The following is a 22,639-nucleotide window of genomic DNA, read 5'->3' as shown; positions in this document are numbered from 1 at the left end:
TTATAGAGCAGGAGGAGCTGAGCAGATTATATATACAGAGAACCTGTCACCATGTAATCTGCAGGCAGTGTGTTATAGAGCAGGAGGAGCTGAGCAGATTATATATAAAGAGAACCTGTCACCGTGTAATCTGCAGTCAGCGTGTTATAGAGCAGGAGGAACTGAGCAGATTATATATACAGAGAACCTGTCACCATGTAATCTGCAGGCAGCGTGTTATAGAGCAGGAGGAGCTGAGTAGATTATATATAAAGAGAACCTGTCATCGTGTAATCTGCAGTCAGCGTGTTATAGAGCAGGAGGAGCTGAGCAGATTATATATACAGAGAACCTGTCACCATGTAATCTGCAGGCAGCGTGTTATAGAGCAGGAGGAGCTGAGCAGATTACACGGTGACAGGTTCTCTTTATATATGATCTGCTCAGCTCCTCCTGCTCTATAACACGCTGCCTGCAGATTACATGGTGACAAGTTCTCTTTATATATAATCTGCTCAGCTCCTCCTGCTCTATAACACGCTGCCTGCAGATTACATGGTGACAGGTTCTCTTTATACAGTACAGACCAAAAGTTTGGACACACCTTCTCATTCAAAGAGTTTTCTTTATTTCCATGACTATGAAGGCATCAAAACTATGAATTAACACATGTGGAATTATATACATAACAAACAAGTGTGAAACAACTGACAATAAGTCATATTCTAGGTTCTTCAAAGTAGCCACCTTTTGCTTTGATTACTGCTTTGCACACTCTTGGCATTCTCTTGATGAGCTTCAAGAGGTAGTCCCCTGAAATGGTCTTCACTTCACAGGTGTGCCCTGTCAGGTTTAATAAGTGGGATTTCTTGCCTTATAAATGAGGTTGGGACCATCAGTGGTGTTGAGGAGAAGTCAGGTGGATACACAGCCGATAGTCCTACTGAATAGACTGTTAGAATTTGTATTATGGCAAGAAAAAAGCAGCTAAGTAAAGAAAAACGAGTGGCCATCGTTACTTTAAGAAATGAAGGTCAGTCAGTCAGCCGAAAAATTGGGAAAACTTTGAAAGTAAGGGCTATTTGACCATGAAGGAGAGTGATGGGGTGCTGCGCCAGATGACCTGGCCTCCACAGTCACCGGACCTGAACCCAATCGAGATGGTTTGGGGTGAGCTGGACCGCAAAGTGAAGGCAAAAGGGCCAACAAGTGCTAAGCATCTCTGGGAACTCCTTCAAGACTGTTGGAAGACCATTTCAGGGGACTACCTCTTGAAGCTCATCAAGAGAATGCCAAGAGTGTGCAAAGCAGTAATCAAAGCAAAAGGTGGCTGCTTTGAAGAACCTAGAATATGACCTATTTTCAGTTGTTTCACACTTGTTTGTTATGTATATAATTCCACATGTGTTAATTCATAGTTTTGATGCCTTCATAGTCATGAAAATAAAGAAAACTCTTTGAATGAGAAGGTGTGTCCAAACTTTTGGTCTGTACTGTATATATAACCTGCTCAGCTCCTTCTGCTCTATAACACACTGCCTGCAGATTACATGGTGACAGGTTCTCTTTATATATAATCTGCTCAGCTCCTCCTGCTCTATAACACGCTGCCTGCAGATTACATGGTGACAGGTTCTCTTTATATATAACCTGCTCAGCTCCTCCTGCTCTATAACACTCTACCTGCAGATTACATGGTGACAGGTTCTCTTTATATATAATCTGCTCAGCTCCTCCTGCTCTATAACACACTGCCTGCAGATTACATGGTGACAGGTTCTCTTTATATATAATCTGCTCAGCTCCTCCTGCTCTATAACACGCTGCCTGCAGATTACATGGTGACAGGTTCTCTTTATATATAATCTGCTCAGCTCCTCCTGCTCTATAACACTCTACCTGCAGATTACATGGTGACAGGTTCTCTATATATAATCTGCTCAGCTCCTCCTGCTCTATAACACTCTGCCTGCAGATTACATGGTGACGGGTTCTCTGTATATATAATCTGCTCAGCTCCTCCTGCTCTATAACACACGGCCTGCAGATTGCATGGTGACAGGTTCTCTCTATATATAATCTGCTCAGCTCCTCCTGCTCTATAACACTGCCTGCAGATTACATGGTGACGGGTTCTCTGTATATATAATCTGCTCAGCTCCTCCTGCTCTATAACACACTGCCTGCAGATTGCATGGTGACAGGTTCTCTCTATATATAATCTGCTCAGCTCCTCCTGCTCTATAACACTCTGCCTGCAGATTACACGGTGACAGGTTCTCTTTATATATAATCTGCTCAGCTCCTCCTGCTCTATAACACACTGCCTGCAGATTACATGGTGACAGGTTCTCTTTATATATAATCTGCTCAGCTCCTCCTGCTCTATAACACACTGCCTGCAGATTACACGGTGACAGGTTCTCTTTATATATAATCTGCTCAGCTCCTCCTGCTCTATAACACACTGCCTGCAGATTACATGGTGACAGGTTCTCTTTATATATAATCTGCTCAGCTCCTCCTGCTCTATAACACACTGCCTGCAGATTACATGGTGACAGGTTCTCTGTATATATAATCTGCTCAGCTCCTCCTGCTCTATAACACACTGCCTGCAGATTACATGGTGACAGGTTCTCTTTATATATAATCTGCTCAGCTCCTCCTGCTCTATAACACGCTGCCTGCAGATTACATGGTGACAGGTTCTCTGTATATATAATCTGCTCAGCTCCTCCTGCTTTAGGACGCGCTGCCTGCAGATTATTTTCATGGTGACGGGTTCCCTTTTCTAGACTGGTTACTAGGCCGGACACCCCTAGCATCCAGACTGTCAGATAGCACTCGTCCTGTGGTCAGGACCTCCTATGACACGGGCCCCGATCTGATAGAAAGCATCTTGAAGTGATGAGCCCTATGGCAGGATGAACGCTCTATATGACCGCTCTGAGCCTCATTGCCATAGACTGGTGTACAGGATCCTGGGCCGAGGAGATGATGGGGGTGCATGGTCGTGATGCCTGCCATGCGGTGTGTCTGGGCCCTGAGCTCGGCCTCTGCCGTCTCACAGGGTTATCTCTGTAATGGTTTCTCCCGGCTGCCAAGTTCTGCTGCTGTCAGTTCGCTGCTCTCGCCGCTCCTCGTTTTCAGCCAGTGATTTGGCCATCACTGATGTTGACTCTGTAAACAAGCAGATCAGGAGCCGGTAATCCCAGGAAATAGCATTACCGGCGACACCAATTCTACAAATGTCAGAGACCTCTCGATCCGCAGCCGCCCTGTGGACCTTGGTTAGGGACTTGACACATGCAAGGACAAATGTGTGCGACCAGCAGTCCAGCAGTCCCCAGGGGAACGTCTGCTCCACAATTCTGTCCCAGAGCACTGACTGCCTCCTAAAGGCGTATTGTACATCCAGTATACACCATTAACGACTGGTTACACCTCCAGGATCCCATCTAATGGGAGAATACATGGAAAATGCACGTGAGCAGCCACAAGACATAGATGGTTGGGGACCGCACACAATGATCTCAAGAGCTGCATGTGGTCCCCGGCCGCAGGCTGTGCGCCCCTGAAGTAGCAGCTATCTGCCTGTAGATGGCACTAGAGAGACCACTTTCTTTTTCTGGATGTGTGCCAGTTTGCATTTTCTCCCAGGAAGCATCGCTGGTGAGACTCCAGCCCAATCTCTGCAGAGAACCAGAACCTTATACGTTTCTGTGAGATTAGGCCATCGGGTTTCAGATACAAATAATTCATTGCTCTTTCTGTCTAATGAAAATGGGTTATGCCAAGTGGAGAACTCCTTTAATTCTTTGTGTGCCTCGTTTATGACTGTGGGAGCAGCTGCCTGGTAATGATCACGCCAGACCAGTGCCGTAGGAGTAGGATAGAGAGCCCCTTTAATGTTTTCTGGTACGCTGGCACACTGCAGCCCCATCCCGTACATCACCTGCCCCCGCGTATCACTGAGCTGTGATCGTTCTGAGTACAGGCGGTGAAATCCCAGATAAACTGCACAGTGAACCAGCGCCGACTGGGGCCATCCTCCACCTCTCCCATGTACCTGTGGGCAGAGGACAGGTCCTGGGTGTTGGGGCCGCCCTCCACCTCTCCCATGTACCTGTGGGCAGAGGACAGGTCCTGGGTGTTGGGGCCGTCCTCCACCTCTCCCATGTACCTGTGGGCAGAGGACAGGTCCTGGGTGTTGGGGCCGTCCTCCACCTCTCCCATGTACCTGTGGGCAGAGGACAGGTCCTGGGTGTTGGGGCCGTCCTCCACCTCTCCCATGTACCTGTGGGCAGAGGACAGGTCCTGGGTGTTGGGGCCGTCCTCCACCTCTCCCATGTACCTGTGGGCAGAGGACAGGTCCTGGGTGTTGGGGCCGTCCTCCACCTCTCCCATGTACCTGTGGGCAGAGGACAGGTCCTGGGTGTTGGGGCCGTCCTCCACCTCTCCCATGTACCTGTGGGCAGAGGACAGGTCCTGGGTGTTGGGGCCGTCCTCCACCTCTCCCATGTACCTGTGGGCAGAGGACAGGTCCTGGGTGTTGGGGCCGCCCTCCACCTCTCCCATGTACCTGTGGGCAGAGGACAGGTCCTGGGTGTTGGGGCCGTCCTCCACCTCTCCCATGTACCTGTGGGCAGAGGACAGGTCCTGGGTGTTGGGGCCGTCCTCCACCTCTCCCATGTACCTGTGGGCAGAGGACAGGTCCTGGGTGTTGGGGCCGCCCTCCACCTCTCCCATGTACCTGTGGGCAGAGGACAGGTCCTGGGTGTTGGGGCCGCCCTCCACCTCTCCCATGTACCTGTGGGCAGAGGACAGGTCCTGGGTGTTGGGGCCGTCCTCCACCTCTCCCATGTACCTGTGGGCAGAGGACAGGTCCTGGGTGTTGGGGCCGCCCTCCACCTCTCCCATGTACCTGTGGGCAGAGGACAGGTCCTGGGTGTTGGGGCCGTCCTCCACCTCTCCCATGTACCTGTGGGCAGAGGACAGGTCCTGGGTGTTGGGGCCGTCCTCCACCTCTCCCATGTACCTGTGGGCAGAGGACAGGTCCTGGGTGTTGGGGCCGTCCTCCACCTCTCCCATGTACCTGTGGGCAGAGGACAGGTCCTGGGTGTTGGGGCCGTCCTCCACCTCTCCCATGTACCTGTGGGCAGAGGACAGGTCCTGGGTGTTGGGGCCGTCCTCCACCTCTCCCATGTACCTGTGGGCAGAGGACAGGTCCTGGGTGTTGGGGCCGTCCTCCACCTCTCCCATGTACCTGTGGGCAGAGGACAGGTCCTGGGTGTTGGGGCCGTCCTCCACCTCTCCCATGTACCTGTGGGCAGAGGACAGGTCCTGGGTGTTGGGGCCGTCCTCCACCTCTCCCATGTACCTGTGGGCAGAGGACAGGTCCTGGGTGTTGGGGCCGTCCTCCACCTCTCCCATGTACCTGTGGGCAGAGGACAGGTCCTGGGTGTTGGGGCCGTCCTCCACCTCTCCCATGTACCTGTGGGCAGAGGACAGGTCCTGGGTGTTGGGGCCGCCCTCCACCTCTCCCATGTACCTGTGGGCAGAGGACAGGTCCTGGGTGTTGGGGCCGCCCTCCACCTCTCCCATGTACCTGTGGGCAGAGGACAGGTCCTGGGTGTTGGGGCCGTCCTCCACCTCTCCCATGTACCTGTGGGCAGAGGACAGGTCCTGGGTGTTGGGGTCGTCCTCCACCTCTCCCATGTACCTGTGGGTATATTACTCGCAGCAGTGGTCTCAGAAGAAGCAGCACGGTAACTAGCCGTGATATAATGTTTGTATTAAGACCAGTATATTACTCACGGTTGTGAGGTTCTCGCTGCGGTCGTGGTCCGTATACCGGCTGTTCGTTGTATTACTCCGGGGTTGTCTTTCTCAGTTGCCTTATATATGCACCCCTCGTGTGCCGTTACTCCAGACCTCCTTCCATGTAGAGTGGAAATTTCCCAAACTCTTACGTGTCCTTAAATTTTTCGCCACTTAATTTCTTTATACGCCGCTGTCCACCCTGTCCTTATGTCAGCCCACCAGACGTGTTTTGGAACCACAAGGGTCCCTTCCTCAGTGGTGGCTTCTTCTTCTGAGATCATTGCTGCGAGTAACATACTGGTCGCGGTACGAAAATTACAGCGCCGTGCTCCTTCTCCTGCAATTGATGCTCAAACACACCGCTCCGATCCATTTGGGTGCAGTGTGTGCCCCCAATACAGGGGTCTGCGCAGATGTGCTGAGGAAATCTCCACTGGAATAACAAGTGTTATTTATAATTCAAGCACGGAGCGTATGAAGTGGAGACAATATAGGCTTTGGACATCTACATAACGATATAGCTATTGGCTGATCTCCTAGGATATTGAAATAGATTTGATTTACAGCCACTATTGAACCAATGCTGCGTCCGTAAATCCCTGTCTATGTATTTCAGCCATTGTTCTTCTTTGCGGCGTGAGCTCCGCATGAGGGCTCTGGGTCAGTCAGTTCATGTCATGATTTTATTGCAGTTTTTATATGTATTTATGTATGGATAGGATTGCTGAATACAATGTGAGTAAATGGTGGTGAGCCGGCCGGACTATTATAAGATTACCATCTACCAGGGAGTAGTTATTGTTATGTTATGTTACTAAGTCCTTGTATAGCGCTCTAGAGGAACTCAATCCGATCGAAGCGCTTGTGGGCGGCTATTGTGGCTGCGACGTCGTCTGTCGGATTCTGTAATCTTAGTATAAACTCTGAGTATAGACGGACTGATGCGGAGATTTGTGCTTCTGCCGGACTGGAAACAATAAACCAACTCCTCAGCTGTGAAAAGTATTAGGTTAGGAATTTCAGGAGGGGTTTTCAGCAGAGAGCAGGAAGTTGTCGTTTTCATTATACATTGATTTGGCTTCACTTACAGGAGACCGGACAGCGAACAAAACCAAATGAATGTCCCAGATCCCCAGCGATCTGTCCGGTCCTGAGTATAGCCATTCAAGATGGAATGCTGGAAAACCAGCCTGGACGGTCATCGAGGGGTTAACAGCAGTGACAGCCGCTAATCTATATGCGGTCCGTACAGGTGGCTGCGGCAGATCTATATATACGGACCGTACAGGTGGCTGCGGCGGATCTATATGCGGTCCGTACAGGTGGCTGCGGCAGTTCTGTATACGGTCCGTACAGTTGGCTGCGGCAGTTCTGTATACGGACCGTACAGGTGGCTGCGGCGGATCTATATACGGTCCGTACAGGTGGCTGCGGCGGATCTATATACGGTCCGTACAGGTGGCTGCGGCAGTTCTGTATACGGACCGTACAGGTGGCTGCGGCGGATCTATATACGGACCGTACAGGTGGCTGCGGCGGATCTATATACGGTCCGTACAGGTGGCTGCGGCGGATCTATATACGGACCGTACAGGTGGCTGCGGCGGATCTATATACGGTCCGTACAGGTGGCTGCGGCAGTTCTGTATACGGACCGTACAGGTGGCTGCGGCGGATTTATATACGGACCGTACAGGTGGCTGCGGCGGATCTATATACGGACCGTACAGGTGGCTGCGGCGGATCTATATACGGACCGTACAGGTGGCTGCGGCGGATCTATATACGGTCCGTACAGTTGGCTGCGGCAGTTCTGTATACGGTCCGTACAGTTGGCTGCGGCAGTTCTGTATACGGTCCGTACAGTTGGCTGCGGCAGTTCTGTATACGGTCCGTACAGTTGGCTGCGGCAGTTCTGTATACGGTCCGTACAGTTGGCTGCAGCAGTTCTGTACACTCTGATATACAGATTGTCTCAGTACCAGATGGTGTTCCCTTATGTACTGACTCATCCCTGCGGAAGGAGCCCCTCAGTATAGATTGGGTCCCCGCCTCACCTGGACGGCCACAATCTCCTGCTCAATGGTGATGATGCCGTCTGTCACCCGCTCTCATCGGTCCCGAAGGCCTCGGTCAAGTCTGTCACGTGGACTCCCATGTCTGGACATTGTCATCCGGTGATCACCTTACAGCCAGGCCACACGTGTTCCCCAGTACTTCATGGCCGACTGAGGGACATGAATATACATTATTAAAGGAGAAGCCATATAAATAATGAATCTGCAATGTACACATGGCATGGCCACTGAAGGGTTAACCTCCACATATACAAGCCCTGCCAGCCTCTGCTGTGACTAATCCCACAAGTCGGATCTTGAGCCAGATCTTCATTTGTTATCTTGTGCTTGTTTAGCTCCAGGGAACTCCCAGTTAATGCCAGGCGCTGCCAACTGTAGTGATGGGCAGCCGTTCAAGTCCTGTCTCGGGCTCCAGACTCCCCCATTCTTATTCTATAAATCATAGCTCTAAGGTGTAACCGAGAACCAGGCCGAGGCGTGACCTGCCCTGGAACCGGGGAGCACGGTCAGCCCTGATATGTCGCTCTGCAGCACTCCTGTCTGAGCGCTGCTCATCCTGAGCCGCCTGTTTCATGCACAGTAAGAGAGGAGCCGGGTGGGCTATGGAACTGCATAACGATGCATTTATTTATGTCTGTTCAGAGCCTGCAGAAAGATGGATGACGGCTCCCATAAAGAGCATGGTTGTGGCCTGTAGAGACCCAGGAAGAGATTTCCAAGATTTATTTTTCTGAGAATTTGGGGGATTTGTTACTGCTGGACACTGGGAAGCTGGGTGTCTGCCTCCATAGGACAGCATGTCACTCGGCTTTACAGAATCTGCTGGTGGAGGACGTCTTGGGGGCTGGTATTTCTGGTGGGCTCCATCCTCGTCCTGCCAGCTGGACGCCCCTGGATGAGGTGGTGACGACAGGAGCCGCAGCGACTCTGTGTCTGTGATAAGATTTCAGTCTCCGGAGGGTAGAAATGTATTTACTGCAGGAGAATAAAGGTGTAAGAACGATTTACTGCTCCCCGGAGGGGATATTACAGTGAGAACGGAATCAATCAGGAGCCCTTAGGAAAGTCAAATAAAGGGTTTTACACACAAGTAGAAGACAAACAAGAGACGGCGGCCGTGTCTCCCTGTGGTAGTCATCACCTCTTCCGTGATTCTGCTCCGACATCACCGGTCTGCCATGGGGCGGTCATCGGTGTAACATGGTCCGGACTGGACGGTTTACTGCGGTCATCGGTGTAACATGGTCTGGACTGGACGGTTTACTGCGGTCATCGGTGTAACATGGCCCGGACTGGACGGTTTACTGCGGTCATCGGTGTAACATGGCCCGGACTGGACGGTTTACTGCGGTCATCGGTGTAACATGGTCCGGACTGGACGGTTTACTGCGGTCATCGGTGTAACATGGTCTGGACTGGACGGTTTACTGCGGTCATCGGTGTAACATGGCCCGGACTGGACGGTTTACTGCGGTCATCGGTGTAACATGGCCCGGACTGGACGGTTTACTGCGGTCATCGGTGTAACATGGCCCGGACTGGACGGTTTACTGCGGTCATCGGTGTAACATGGCCCGGACTGGACGGTTTACTGCGGTCATCGGTGTAACATGGTCTGGAGTGGACGGTTTACTGCGGTCATCGGTGTAACATGGCTCGGACTGGACGGTTTACTGCGGTCATCGGTGTAACATGGCTCGGACTGGATGGTTTACTGCGGTCATCGGTGTAACATGCCCTGGACTGGACAGGTCACAGCGGTCATCGGTGTAACATGGCTCGGACTGGACGGTTTACTGCGGTCATCGGTGTAACATGGCTCGGACTGGACGGTTTACTGCGGTCATCGGTGTAACATGGCTCGGACTGGACGGTTTACTGCGGTCATCGGTGTAACATGGCCCGGACTGGACAGGTCACAGCGGTCATCGGTGTAACATGGCTCGGACTGGACGGTTTACTGCGGTCATCGGTGTAACATGGCTCGGACTGGACGGTTTACTGCGGTCATCGGTGTAACATGGCTCGGACTGGACGGTTTACTGCGGTCATCGGTGTAACATGGCTCGGACTGGACGGTTTACTGCGGTCATCGGTGTAACATGGCTCGGACTGGACGGTTTACTGCGGTCATCGGTGTAACATGGCTCGGACTGGACGTTTTACTGCGGTCATCGGTGTAACATGGTCTGGAGTGGATGGTTTACTGCGGTCATCGGTGTAACATGGCTCGGACTGGACGGTTTACTGCGGTCATCGGTGTAACATGGTTCGGACTGGACGGTTTACTGCGGTCATCGGTGTAACATGGCTCGGACTGGATGGTTTACTGCGGTCATCGGTGTAACATGCCCTGGACTGGACAGGTCACAGCGGTCATCGGTGTAACATGGTCCGGACTGGACGGTTTACTGCGGTCATCGGTGTAACATGGTTCGGACTGGACGGTTTACTGCGGTCATCGGTGTAACATGGGCCGGACTGGACGGTTTACTGCGGTCATCGGTGTAACATGGTCCGGACTGGACGGTTTACTGCGGTCATCGGTGTAACATGGTTCGGACTGGACGGTTTACTGCGGTCATCGGTGTAACATGGCCCGGACTGGACGGTTTACTGCGGTCATCGGTGTAACATGGCCCGGACTGGACGGTTTACTGCGGTCATCGGTGTAACATGGTCTGGAGTGGACGGTTTACTGCGGTCATCGGTGTAACATGGCTCGGACTGGACGGTTTACTGCGGTCATCGGTGTAACATGGCTCGGACTGGACGGTTTACTGCGGTCATCGGTGTAACATGGCTCGGACTGGACGGTTTACTGCGGTCATCGGTGTAACATGGCTCGGACTGGACGGTTTACTGCGGTCATCGGTGTAACATGGGCCGGACTGGACGGTTTACTGCGGTCATCGGTGTAACATGGCTCGGACTGGACGGTTTACTGCGGTCATCGGTGTAACATGGCTCGGACTGGACGGTTTACTGCGGTCATCGGTGTAACATGGCTCGGACTGGACGGTTTACTGCGGTCATCGGTGTAACATGGCCCAGACTGGACGGTTTACTGCGGTCATCGGTGTAACATGGCTCGGACTGGACGGTTTACTGCGGTCATCGGTGTAACATGGCTCGGACTGGACGGTTTACTGCGGTCATCGGTGTAACATGGCTCGGACTGGACGGTTTACTGCGGTCATCGGTGTAACATGGCCCGGACTGGACAGGTCACAGCGGTCATCGGTGTAACATGGCTCGGACTGGACGGTTTACTGCGGTCATCGGTGTAACATGGCTCGGACTGGACGGTTTACTGCGGTCATCGGTGTAACATGGCTCGGACTGGACGGTTTACTGCGGTCATCGGTGTAACATGGCTCGGACTGGACGTTTTACTGCGGTCATCGGTGTAACATGGTCTGGAGTGGATGGTTTACTGCGGTCATCGGTGTAACATGCCCTGGACTGGACAGGTCACAGCGGTCATCGGTGTAACATGGTCCGGACTGGACGGTTTACTGCGGTCATCGGTGTAACATGGCCCGGACTGGACAGGTCACAGTGGTCATCGGTGTAACATGGCCTGGACTGGACGGTTTACTGCGGTCATCGGTGTAACATGGTCCGGACTGGACGGTTTACAGCGGTCATCGGTGTAACATGGCGCGGACTGGACGGTTTACTGCGGTCATTGGTGTAACATGGCTCGGACTGGATAGTTTACTGCGGTCATCGGTGTAACATGGCCCGGACTGGATAGTTTACTGCGGTCATCGGTGTAACATGGCTCGGACTGGACAGGTCACAGCGGTCATCGGTGTAACATGGCTCGGACTGGACGGTTTACTGCGGTCATCGGTGTAACATGGCTCGGACTGGACAGGTCACAGCGGTCATCGGTGTAACATGGGCCGGACTGGACGGTTTACTGCGGTCATCGGTGTAACATGGCTCGGACTGGACGGTTTACTGCGGTCATCGGTGTAACATGGCTCGGACTGGACAGGTCACAGCGGTCATCGGTGTAACATGGCTCGGACTGGACGGTTTACTGCGGTCATCGGTGTAACATGGCTCGGACTGGACAGGTCACAGCGGTCATCGGTGTAACATGGCTCGGACTGGACGGTTTACTGCGGTCACCGGTGTAACATGGCCCGGACTGGACAGGTCACAGCGGTCATCGGTGTAACATGGTCCGGACTGGACGGTTTACTGCGGTCATCGGTGTAACATGGCCCGGACTGGACGGTTTACTGCGGTCAGCGCTAAGCACAGATTCCCTGCGTTCGCCCCGCGTTGCGTGATAAATTCTGCCTGGTTTCACCTTTCCTCCTTTTCCATGAACTTTACAGTGATGAGCAGCACTTACATTTCCTTCAGGTGAAATCCGTGTGTCACGAACATTGTGTGCCAAACCCCTGTAATGCTATTGTGCAAATATTGGAGGTTCTCCAGCTGACACAGCCCCGGTGTACCTGCCCGATGGAGGGACCGCTCCTTGTTCTGTACTGAATCAATGTCTTGACCTCAGTTCTGGGGGAAGGAGAGAACATGGCTCCATGCATGATGGTTATCTGCCTCCTGACACATGGCTCCTCTCCAGGGTGGATATTTTATTCCCCAGGGCTGTGGGAGATGACATATATGATTTCTGACGCCAGCCACCATCCTTCTCCATGTACGGAGGACGCAGGCTGTTCAGGAGCTGGTTTTGGAATATACAGAGTTTTGTTGTGTGATGGTAGGAAACTGGCAATTTCAGCTGATTTGTTTCACCATCTTCCATGAATTTTGATGTCTTGGAGACCACAGCAATTTCTTTTTAGCTATAGTCCACTACTCCAAAAATCAGCCCTCATTAATGCAGGGCCACTGGTGAAATAATCGTCTGAACTGCACAGGTGGCAGACTTGTGCCCACGTGGTGCCATAGTTCCCCCTTCCCTGACACTGTCCACGAAGAAGTGAGGAGCAAAGAGCAGATAAAGCAAAGTCAGCGATCGGCACTAGAGAATGGGCCGGATTGGGGGCCTCTTGGGATCCCTGTTGGGTGTGGGGTTGTCATATTTTTGTGATGCTTGTCCTGCCTTAGAGGCTGAATAAAACATCCCCTGTATTCTAGAAGGGACTGCGGCTGAACGTGTGATGTCATCTGAGGTCTTTGGCTGGTGTAAGTCCAGTACCGCCGTGGCTTGTGTTTTTTGTTATGTCACGGTAAAATTGTGACTTTTTTTTTATCCCTAATTTACGTCCTGGGAAGAGATCCTATAAATAGGAGTGATGGGCGGCAGGCACGGTGAAGGAGGCTCGACACGTGCAGCTTCACCAGCTCCTGACCTGCAGTTCTCCGTGTGGCTGATGAGTCAGTCCTCATCCCTGGACTGGTGCCACCTTCTCTTCTTATTGGGCTCTGCTGTGACTGGTACAGAATTCAGCAGCGAGACATGAAGAGATTAAACCGCTGGCCCAGTTGCTCCCGGTGCAGCCGCTCTGGACCCGATGTGGCGGTAGTGAGTGTCACTTGGCAGGAACGTGCTGTTATTTCATGGTGTCGGGAACAATCTGCTGGATTTCAGGTCTGATTTGTCTCAGCCTCGTAACACACAATCTCTCCGTGCTGAGTAGACAGAACTTTTATAAAGCGCTTTCTTTCTGTTATTTTCTGTCTCTTTTACTCTGATATCTGATGTGTCGGTGCAGTTTGATGGTTTCCTGTGGGACGTGTTGTGCTGTAAATAGCCGTGATCCTGCGCGTGGACTCTCGTCAGATGCAGATGTGACAGTCCTGAGAAATGTGCAGTCATTTACCATTTTTGCTTTGGAAAGTGGTGTTCTTAAAACTGTTCATAAATGTAGTCTCCTGTTTCCAATGCCTCTCCACTTTCAACATCTCTGCTTGCTATCGGTAAATGGGGATGTTCTCGTTTCAAGGTAGGAGATTGATTTGTGCTGCTGTTGTGTTTAGTTCAGGTGTCAGCAGGACTATCTCTGTACAGCTCGTCAACTTTCCACTCCGTTCCCATTCACTGGCAGCAAGCAGAGACCTTGAAACAGGTGAGCATCTGAAACACACAAGGGGGAATTTATCACTGCATGTATGCAATGTTTTGTGACATGTATCAAAAAGTTTAGCTTTTTTCACCGCTTCTAGCACTTAAAAAACTGTCCTAATTAATGGCTCACATCGACTCCAGGACATGGCTACCATAGACTGAATGGGCGCCATCTTGTCCTGCACTGTCTGCAGTTTATGGACTCTGTGCCCTCAAAGTGGCTTGTGAATATAATCCCGAGCAGCCAGTGTCGGGCAGGTTGTAATATGCACTTGATGAAACCCGACTATGACCCTGGAAAGTGCAGTGAAGTGCCAAGGCCGTAGATGAAGGACGCGGGGCAAATAATATCTGTTCATTGTGCCACCAAGAACATGGCAGCGGGCAAGGTCCTCCACCGCTCCCAGTGTTATAATGGCCTCTCCACTTGGCATGCACATAGTGTGCCCACCGAGAAGAACAACCACGGCCTCATATGGAATAAATCATGGCGCACAAAGGGCAATTTAATGGTTGCAAGGGCAATAAATAATGGCCCCACAAAAACTGACCTTTCCAACCCAAACACATTAATTCCGTCCCAGTGGCCTCAGTGGGCAGATATTGTGCTGACAATACAACCATTTGGATTCTTTTTAGTGTGAATTTGGGGTCTGTGCAGGGAGGTGAGCGCTGGCAAAGATGCCAAAACCAAACAGAAGCCGCGCTTTGCTTTAATTTCCTGCTACTCTCTCACCACCTGTATAAACTTTCCCGCGGTTAATCCAAAAGATTTCCAACGTTCCCCTTGAAGTTCAGCTTCCTCCATCTGAAGGGGCCGCGGCAGCAAAGGCAGGATTTACATTTCCTTGGCTGCCAGCGGGAACATAGCCGTGTGAGAATGATATCGGAGCGCGGTCACTTGTGGAAAAAGTAGTCGGATTCCCAGACAGAGGGAGCGTCTCCACCTCGCAGCCTTCTACAGGGCGCTGTGAGAGATCTGGACGGGTCATTTATTATAAAAGACTCCTAGCCATGTTCTCCACCATTACAGACACTTCTCATCCTGTATGTCCTCCACTCTCTTCTGCCACACTGTAACGACGCGGCACTGACGAGCACTTGCAGAACTCCTGGGTAAATCTTCTGCACCATTAGTTTTGTAGCATCAATCATATTCACACTGGAGAAGCCTCATGGCTGCAGAATCTAATAAGGTTTCCTGAAGAGGGGCCCACCCGTCCGCCATAAGGGCCACTGGTGTCTGTCAGCGGCTGAACAGTCAGTTCTTGAAGTTGATGTGTTGGAAATAGGAAAGTAAGCACAAGGATCTGGAGACTGATGGGGGCTGAATACTGCGTCAGAACATCTCCAAAATACCAGGTCTTGGGAGATGTTCCTGGTGTGTCGTAGTTGAAGGAATACCGACCGGTGAACTGGAGACGTGTGCGGGGGCGAGGGCGAGCCCACCTGCTCCAACGCCATGTAGAAGCTACTTACATTACAGCTGGCTATGATGGAAAAGTGTCAGAGGGCACGGAGGTGCGGACCCACAGAGCGGCCGGGCTACCCATGGTGACCCCTGACCTCCACAAGAGCTTGGTACCAGCTGTCAGCGCATTGTCTGTACTGACTGGACCGGTTCTGACTGTACAGTGTGCCCCTCGATGCAGATTAATGAGTAGTTTGGGATCTATGACTCCCCCACCCTCTTAGCACCCGAGTACTAGACTGCTCATACAGATAAGCCCTGCGCCGGCCTTCGCTCTAATGTCGTGTATCTCCTCGTTCTGTCTGGTTGTATGGTGATGGTGGTAACGTCTTTCCTGCCACAAGTAAAGGCTCTTCACTTCCCTGCTCGGCGGCCGTCCTCGCAGATAAGCCTCCCAGTGCTCGGTATCTTGCTGGGACACTTGTGCCAGGCCTTGCAGTTTGTGGACTTATTATTTCCCTGACAGCCATTCCATATCTCGCCGCTTCCTGCGCTGCCAGCAAAAGCCGCTCAAACTCATTTTACTGGAGCCAATTTAATGCAGATAAATCTCAGGGAACAGCAGAATAGGAAGGAGAACGTCCCCGATTAGGTCTGGACGGGGAAATCGCAGCAGGAACCGGGGCGGGGGGGGATGGGACACATGGAGCTTTGTTGTTTGACTTAAACCTGCTAATTCTTCTCAATGCTCCTTCCACCCTGTGCCGCCTGCAGCATATTGCACATTAATGGGAGCCAGCTTCAGGGGCGGTCCTCCAGAGCCCCCGTCAGGTGATTACAGGGGGCCACATTTATTATGTCCAGACTTCTTGACATAGAAGCAAGAGCTCGCAGTCTATTAATTGAGGCGGGGGCTGTACGTACACAATCAGAGCCCCCCTACAAACATTTGCAGATCTGCTGTGCACTCAACACCACTTTCACGTACGGTACGTCTGCCAAAACATTATGTCCAGCCGAATCCTGGCACTAAGGCCTGATCCTTGCCGCGTTAGGCCTCTTGCACTCTACCATATGTCTTTTTCAGTATTTTGCCGTCTGCAAAAAATACGGATGACGTCTGTGTGCATTCCATTTTTTACGGAACAGCTGGCCCCTGATAGAACAGTCCTATCCTTGTCCATTATGCGGACAATAATAGGACATGTTCTATCTTTGAGTGGAAATTCGGAAACCGAATGCATATAGAGTGCATTCCGTTTTTTTTGCGGACCCATTGAAATGAATGGTTCCGTATACGGATCGCTTAAAATGGAAAGTACAAGAGGCCGTATAGTCAGTGTGGCCTGGCGCTGCTCCGGCACTTTCTGCTTTGCCGGATACGATGAACTCCAGCGGATTTAATGCTAATGTGAAACTAGCCCTAATCAGTACGTTCTACATCCCAAAACCTCAACTACAATTTGTCCCGCAAGAAACAAGCCGTCGTACAGCTCTCATCGATAGAAAAATCTAAAAAAGAAAAGATGTAGCTCTTGTAAGGGACAAAAAAATAAAAGTAAAAAAAATTGGGTCACTAAGGGGTTAAAACACCAACAAATAGGTGATGTGAAGTTAACGTAGACAATGTAAAGAGGCACCAGATTAATCCTCCAGGATCTGTGGTCAGGCCACCATTTCCAACAGAAGAGTCAGAGAAATTACAGGATTCCTCCTTAAATAACAAAATAAACTAAATTCTAAATCTCACTGAGGGGCCCCGTGATATCTGCGTGCGCCCCCTGCCTGTTTACTGCCATCAAAGCCTCGGCCTTTACGTGGCCTACTCGTCCCACTGCTGAGTGTGGCCTGGGCAAACGGCTCCACAGAAAATGGCTGTGCTTAATCCAAACCAAACCAATCTGGGGGCGTCACCTGCTACTCTGACGCCAGCAAATCGACCCCCAACAGTTCCCCTCAGCCATTGGTGGGCGGCAGACGAGCTCTGGCACCAGGTTCTGACCTCAGCAGCAGATCCTGACCCTTCCAAAGCTCAGTGTATAATACAACGACCCCCAACATCCTCCGCCTGCTCTTATGATGATGCCCCCTGTCTAATCAGCCCAGGGGCAGGTAGGGGCGTGAATAGCCTCCAATCAGTCTCACAATGCTCATCTCTTGAAGCTCCCAGCCCCTTCCCCTGGATGTTTGTAGGGTACCTGACCCCCGTAGATGGCTTGCTAGGTCTATGGCTGAGAAGAGGAAGATGGAGGTGATGCGCTGGCACATGGACAGCTGCAGTCTCCGACCATTAGACGGTGGTTGTGGCCCTAAGCCCGGTCCCTGTGAGCCTCGTTATGAGGCGTCATCCAATGTCAAAGGTTTAGTTTTGAGGACCGGCAGTATTTGGCCAGAATTGTGTCCATAGTTAGATGAAGCAGAGCTGTACTGCGCTGACAATGCTGTGTTCTGATTTGCAGAGTTGCTGGACAAGAGCCACAGACGAGACGAGGAGATGTGGATGCTGCAGGTAAGTGATGTCCACGTATCTGTATGACGCCAGCGCTGTCGTGTGAGTGGCTCCCTGCTCTGCGCAGCGTGGAGATACTTCTATCTGTTTGTTTCGGTCCTTGTAGTTTGTAGATGATTATTTCCGGAGATGAGCGCGTCCTGTATTTTCTGGGTTGCTCTGACCCTCCGTACAGGCTGGAGGCATGAGGAGCCCGGTGGGGCCCCTTCTTTCCCTCTGCCTATGAATGAAAGAACCAATCACAAATTGCAGCACTCACATCTGTACTGTGTCCGGCGTTTACGTGAAGTGTCCGCTGGTTTGATCGGTCAGCCAGCACTCGACATTGTTCATTTGTTACATATACATCTTCACTCAGGATAACTCTGAAACAGCTGAGGGTTTGTTACAATGTGTCAGTGCATTCTCCACTAATGGCGTCTAGGATGATCCCTTCAGTCTAAAGTGAGCTTAGCTGAGACGATTTCCTTCAGCTTTGTCAGAACTTGGACAGGGTGGGTTTTTAGTCTTGTGATGCGACTGACAGCAAGCAGAGATCTTGAGCATAGTGGAGAATTGAAAACGAAGATATGAAACTGTTGCAGTGATGGAGCGTCATTTACAGGGTGCTGGACTCCGGCTTTGAATAGAAATTTTAACTTAAAGGGAACCTGTCACTGAGATTTTGTGTACAGAGCTGAGGACATGGGCTGCTAGATGGCCACTAGCACATCCGCAATACCCAGTCCCCATAGCTCTGTGTGCTTTTATTGTGTAAAAAACCCCGATTTGATACAAATGCAAATTAACCTGGGAAGAGTCCTGTCCCTGGGAAGAGTCCTGTCCCTGGGAAGAGTCCTGTCCCTGGGAAGAGTCCTGTCCCTGGGAAGAGTCCTGTCCCTGGCTCATCTCACATACAGGACTCATCTCAGGTTAATTTGCATATTTATCAAATCATTTTATTACACAATAAAAGCACACAGAGCTATGGTGACTGGGTATTGCGGATGTGCTAGCGGCCATCTGGCCTCAGCTCTATACACAAAATCCCGGTGACAGGTTCCCTTTAATTCAGATGAGATACATGGGAGATTTTGGAAGAATAGCCTTCGCTCAGCCTTCATGGTCCTACTGATCTGAAGACTCAGTGCCTTATTGCTTCCTGATACCATGACGTCCAGCCCCAAGAAGATCTGTTTGCCCTGCAGATCATTGCACCCTCTGGGCTGGCTGCTGTGGGTGCAACAACTGCGCCCCTCATAGGCTGTGTCTGTTGAGGAGGGGTGTACGAAATCCTTGTCTAATGTGAGACTGATAAAGGTAGCTGATTGTACCACAAGTGTTAAAGGGAATGTGTCATCAGAAAATGTCTACTGGTTAAAGCATCTTTTTATGTTAAAGGGGTTATGCCATGAATACTGTTAAAAGTGTGACGTAGATCAAACATCATATTATACATGACGATCTGTTTCTAACGAAGCCATAACCAGCCCCTGGACCTCACATGGATCCGGAGATCTCCCCATTAATTGCTCTGTTAGATTTATATCAAGCTGACAACTCAGGGGGCGTGTCCTTACTGCTGCAGCTCAAGGGGCGTGTTCTTACTGCTGCAGCTCATAGAAACATAGAATGTGTCGGCAGATAAGAACCATTTGGCCCATCTAGTCTGCCCAATATACTGAATACTATGGATAGCCCCCGGCCCTATATGTTATATGAAGGATGGCCTTATGCCTATCCCATGCATGCTTAAAGGGAACCTGTCATCTGGATATTTGTATATAATTAGTTAGATTATAATCAATCATTAACTACTAAAAAGTGCCATAGGGCTCTTTCACACTTGCGTTCTTGTGTTCCGGCATAGAGTTCCGTCGTCGGGGCTCTATTGCGGGAGAATCCTGATCAGGATTATCCCCATGCATTCTGAATGGAGAGAAATCTGTTCAGGATGCATCAGGATGCCTTCAGTTCCGGACCGGAACGTTTTTTGGCCGGAGAAAATACCGCAGCATGCTGCGCTTTTTGCTCCGGCCAAAAATCCTGAACACTTGCCGCAAGACCGGATCCGGAATTAATGCCCATTGGAAGGCATTGATCCGGATCCGGCCTTAAGCTAAACGTTGTTTCAGCGCATTACCGGATCTGACGTTTAGCTTTTTCTGAATGGTTACCATGGCTGCCAGGACGCTAAAGTCCTGTTTGCCATGGTAAAGTGTAGTGGGGAGCGGGGGAGCAGTATACTTACCGTCCGTGCGGCTCCAGAGTGACGTCAGGGCGCCCCACGCGCATGGATGACGTGATCGCATGGATCACGTCATCCATGCGCATGGGGCGCTCTGACGTAATTCTGGAGCGCCCCGGGAGCCGCACGGACGGTAAGTATACTGCTCCCCCGCTCCCCGCTACTACTATGGCAGCCAGGACTTTAATAGCGTCCAGGTTGCCATAGTAACACTGAACGCATTTTGAAGACGGATCTGTCTTCAAATGCTTTCAGTTCACTTGCGTTGTTACGGATCCGGCGGGCACCTCCGGCAAATGGAGTGCACGACGGATCCGGACAACGCAAGTGTGAAAGAGGCCTTAGATGTATCACTTACTGGTGTGACAGACGGTTACCTCATAATATACTCACAAAGATGCCGCATGCTAATGAGCTGATTTGAGTCCAGCGTGATGTCATTGAGTCCAGTGTTTTTTTAATTCAGAGCTATAGCCACTCCCCCGCCTACCTGCTGCTGATTCATATGGAAAATAACTGTCAATCAGCAGCAGGTGGGCGGGAAGAGTCAGGAGCTCATGAATATTCATGACTCATCATTATCAGCTGGAGCTTTTCCATACAAGATGTTGGCAGATTGACCGGGTCAATTAAAGAAAGTGACCCAGCATTGTGCTAAGAGAATCAGTCACTTATTTATGTTGCCCTTAGTTAGGACACCATAAAACTGCTGACAGGTTCCCTTTAACCTCCTTCACTGTATCTGCAGCTGCCACTTCTGCAGGAAGGCTATTCCATGCATCCACTACTCTCTCAGTAAAGGAATACTTCCTGATATTACTGTTAACCCTTTGCCCCTCTAATTTAACACTATGTCCTCTTGTAGCAGTTTTTCTTCTTGTAAATCTTCTCTCCTCTTTCACCTTGTTGATTCCCTTTATGTATTTAGCAGTTTCTCTCATCTCCCCTCTGTCTCGTCTTTCTTCCAAGCTCTACATGTTAAGGTCCTTTAATCTTTCCTGGTAAGTTTTATCCTGCAATCCATGGACCAGTTTAGTAGCTCTTCTCTGAACTCTCTCCAAAGTATCAGTATCCTTCTGGAGATATGGTCTCCAGTACTGAGCACAATACTCCAGATGAGGTCTCACTAGTGCTCTGTAGAGCGGCAAGGGCGCCCCCCTCTGTCTACTGGTAATGCCTCTCCCTATACACCCCAGCATTCTGCTAGCATCTCCTGCTGCTCTATGACATGGTCTGCCTACCTTTAAGTCTTCTGAAATAATGACCCCTAAATCCCTTTCCTCAGACACTGAGGTTAGGACTGTATCACTGATTGTATATTCTGCTCTTGGGTTTTTACGCCCCAGGTGCATTATCTTGCACTTATCAACATTACATTTCAGTTGCCAGATTTTTGACCGTTCCTCTAGTTTTCCTAAATCCTTTCCCATTTGGTGTATCCCTCCAGGAACATCAACCCTGTTACATATCTTTGTGTCATCAGTAAAAAGACCCACCTTACCATCGAGGCCTTCTGCAATGTCGCTGATAAAGATATTAAACAATATGGGTCCCAGAACAGACTTAAACATTTATCCCATACAGTGAAAAATTATCTTAATAGTGCGGGTGTTTTGGGACCTGGCGACAACTGTGTTCTTTATTTTTTTTATGGGGAAGATTTAATTTTTTATGTCTTTTTTTAAATATTTTTTAAAACTCTTAACCTTAACTCTTTTACTTCACCTTAAGGAACTTGAATATGCAATCTTAAGATCGCTTCACCCTTACATTGCAGTACATAGAAGATCTAGAGCGAGCCAGGCTATTACTGAGAATGAATGGCTTCCCTCATCTCCGCACGGGGAAGCCGTTTTGGCTCAAAGCCGCCTCAGATGCCGCGGTCAGTTGTATTATCAGACATTTGCTCCAGGAGTCTGCTGTTTAAAACAGCAGGAACTCGGCAGCTATGGCTCCCGCCTCGATCGCGGGATTGATTTTTTAATATTTTTTTTGTAAACCCCTTACTTCCACCGTACATGTACAGCGGCAGTCCTGAAGGGGTTAAATATAGATAGTGACATGGAAAATGTAAAGAATCCTCACCAAAAATTCTTAAATATGTTTGACATGAAAAACGGATTCAAACAATAGGTCATTTTATATTGACACATTCTCTTTAAGTAAAAGCAGGGATGAGATGGGTGACAGGTGGCTGGATGACATTTCTTAATACATTTTTATTTCCCCCCCCCAGGATCGGGTTGTGGATCTGGAGCGGGTGAGTTGTATGAAAATCATCTGAAATGTCTCAAAATATTTGATGCTGGGAAATGCAATGTTGAAGAGCAGTTAGAACAGACACCACATTCTGTATATTCTGCATTATCATCCCCCGCAGATGGCGGCATTCTGTATATTCTGCAGATGGCGGCATTCTGTATATTCTGCAGATGGCGGCATTCTGTATATTCTGTATTATCATCCCTGCAGATGGCGGCATTCTGTATTATCATCCCCACAGATGGCGGCATTCTGTATATTCTGCATTATCATCCCCGCATATGGCGGCATT

The 22,639-nt window shown here is 50.4% G+C and overlaps 1 protein-coding gene across 3 annotated transcripts in view; it reads left to right on the top strand.

Moving 5' to 3' along the window:
- The window catches only part of CEP128 (centrosomal protein 128), a 182,941-nt gene that overhangs the window by 113,383 nt on the left and 46,919 nt on the right, over positions 1–22,639 (top strand). For 2 of the 3 annotated variants that reach the window (XM_040411239.1, XM_040411238.1), the window contains exons 20-21: positions 17,809–17,858; positions 22,322–22,345. In XM_040411239.1, coding sequence (XP_040267173.1) covers positions 17,809–17,858; positions 22,322–22,345 — 74 coding nt within the window. The remainder of the gene's footprint in view (positions 1–17,808; positions 17,859–22,321; positions 22,346–22,639) is intronic. The other variant, XM_040411241.1, reaches the window with a different exon arrangement.

This window comes from Bufo bufo, chromosome 11 (genome assembly GCF_905171765.1).
Source record: "Bufo bufo chromosome 11, aBufBuf1.1, whole genome shotgun sequence".
In the NCBI taxonomy this organism is placed as follows: domain Eukaryota; kingdom Metazoa; phylum Chordata; class Amphibia; order Anura; family Bufonidae; genus Bufo; species Bufo bufo.
This window is presented reverse-complemented; position numbering and strand designations above follow the sequence as displayed.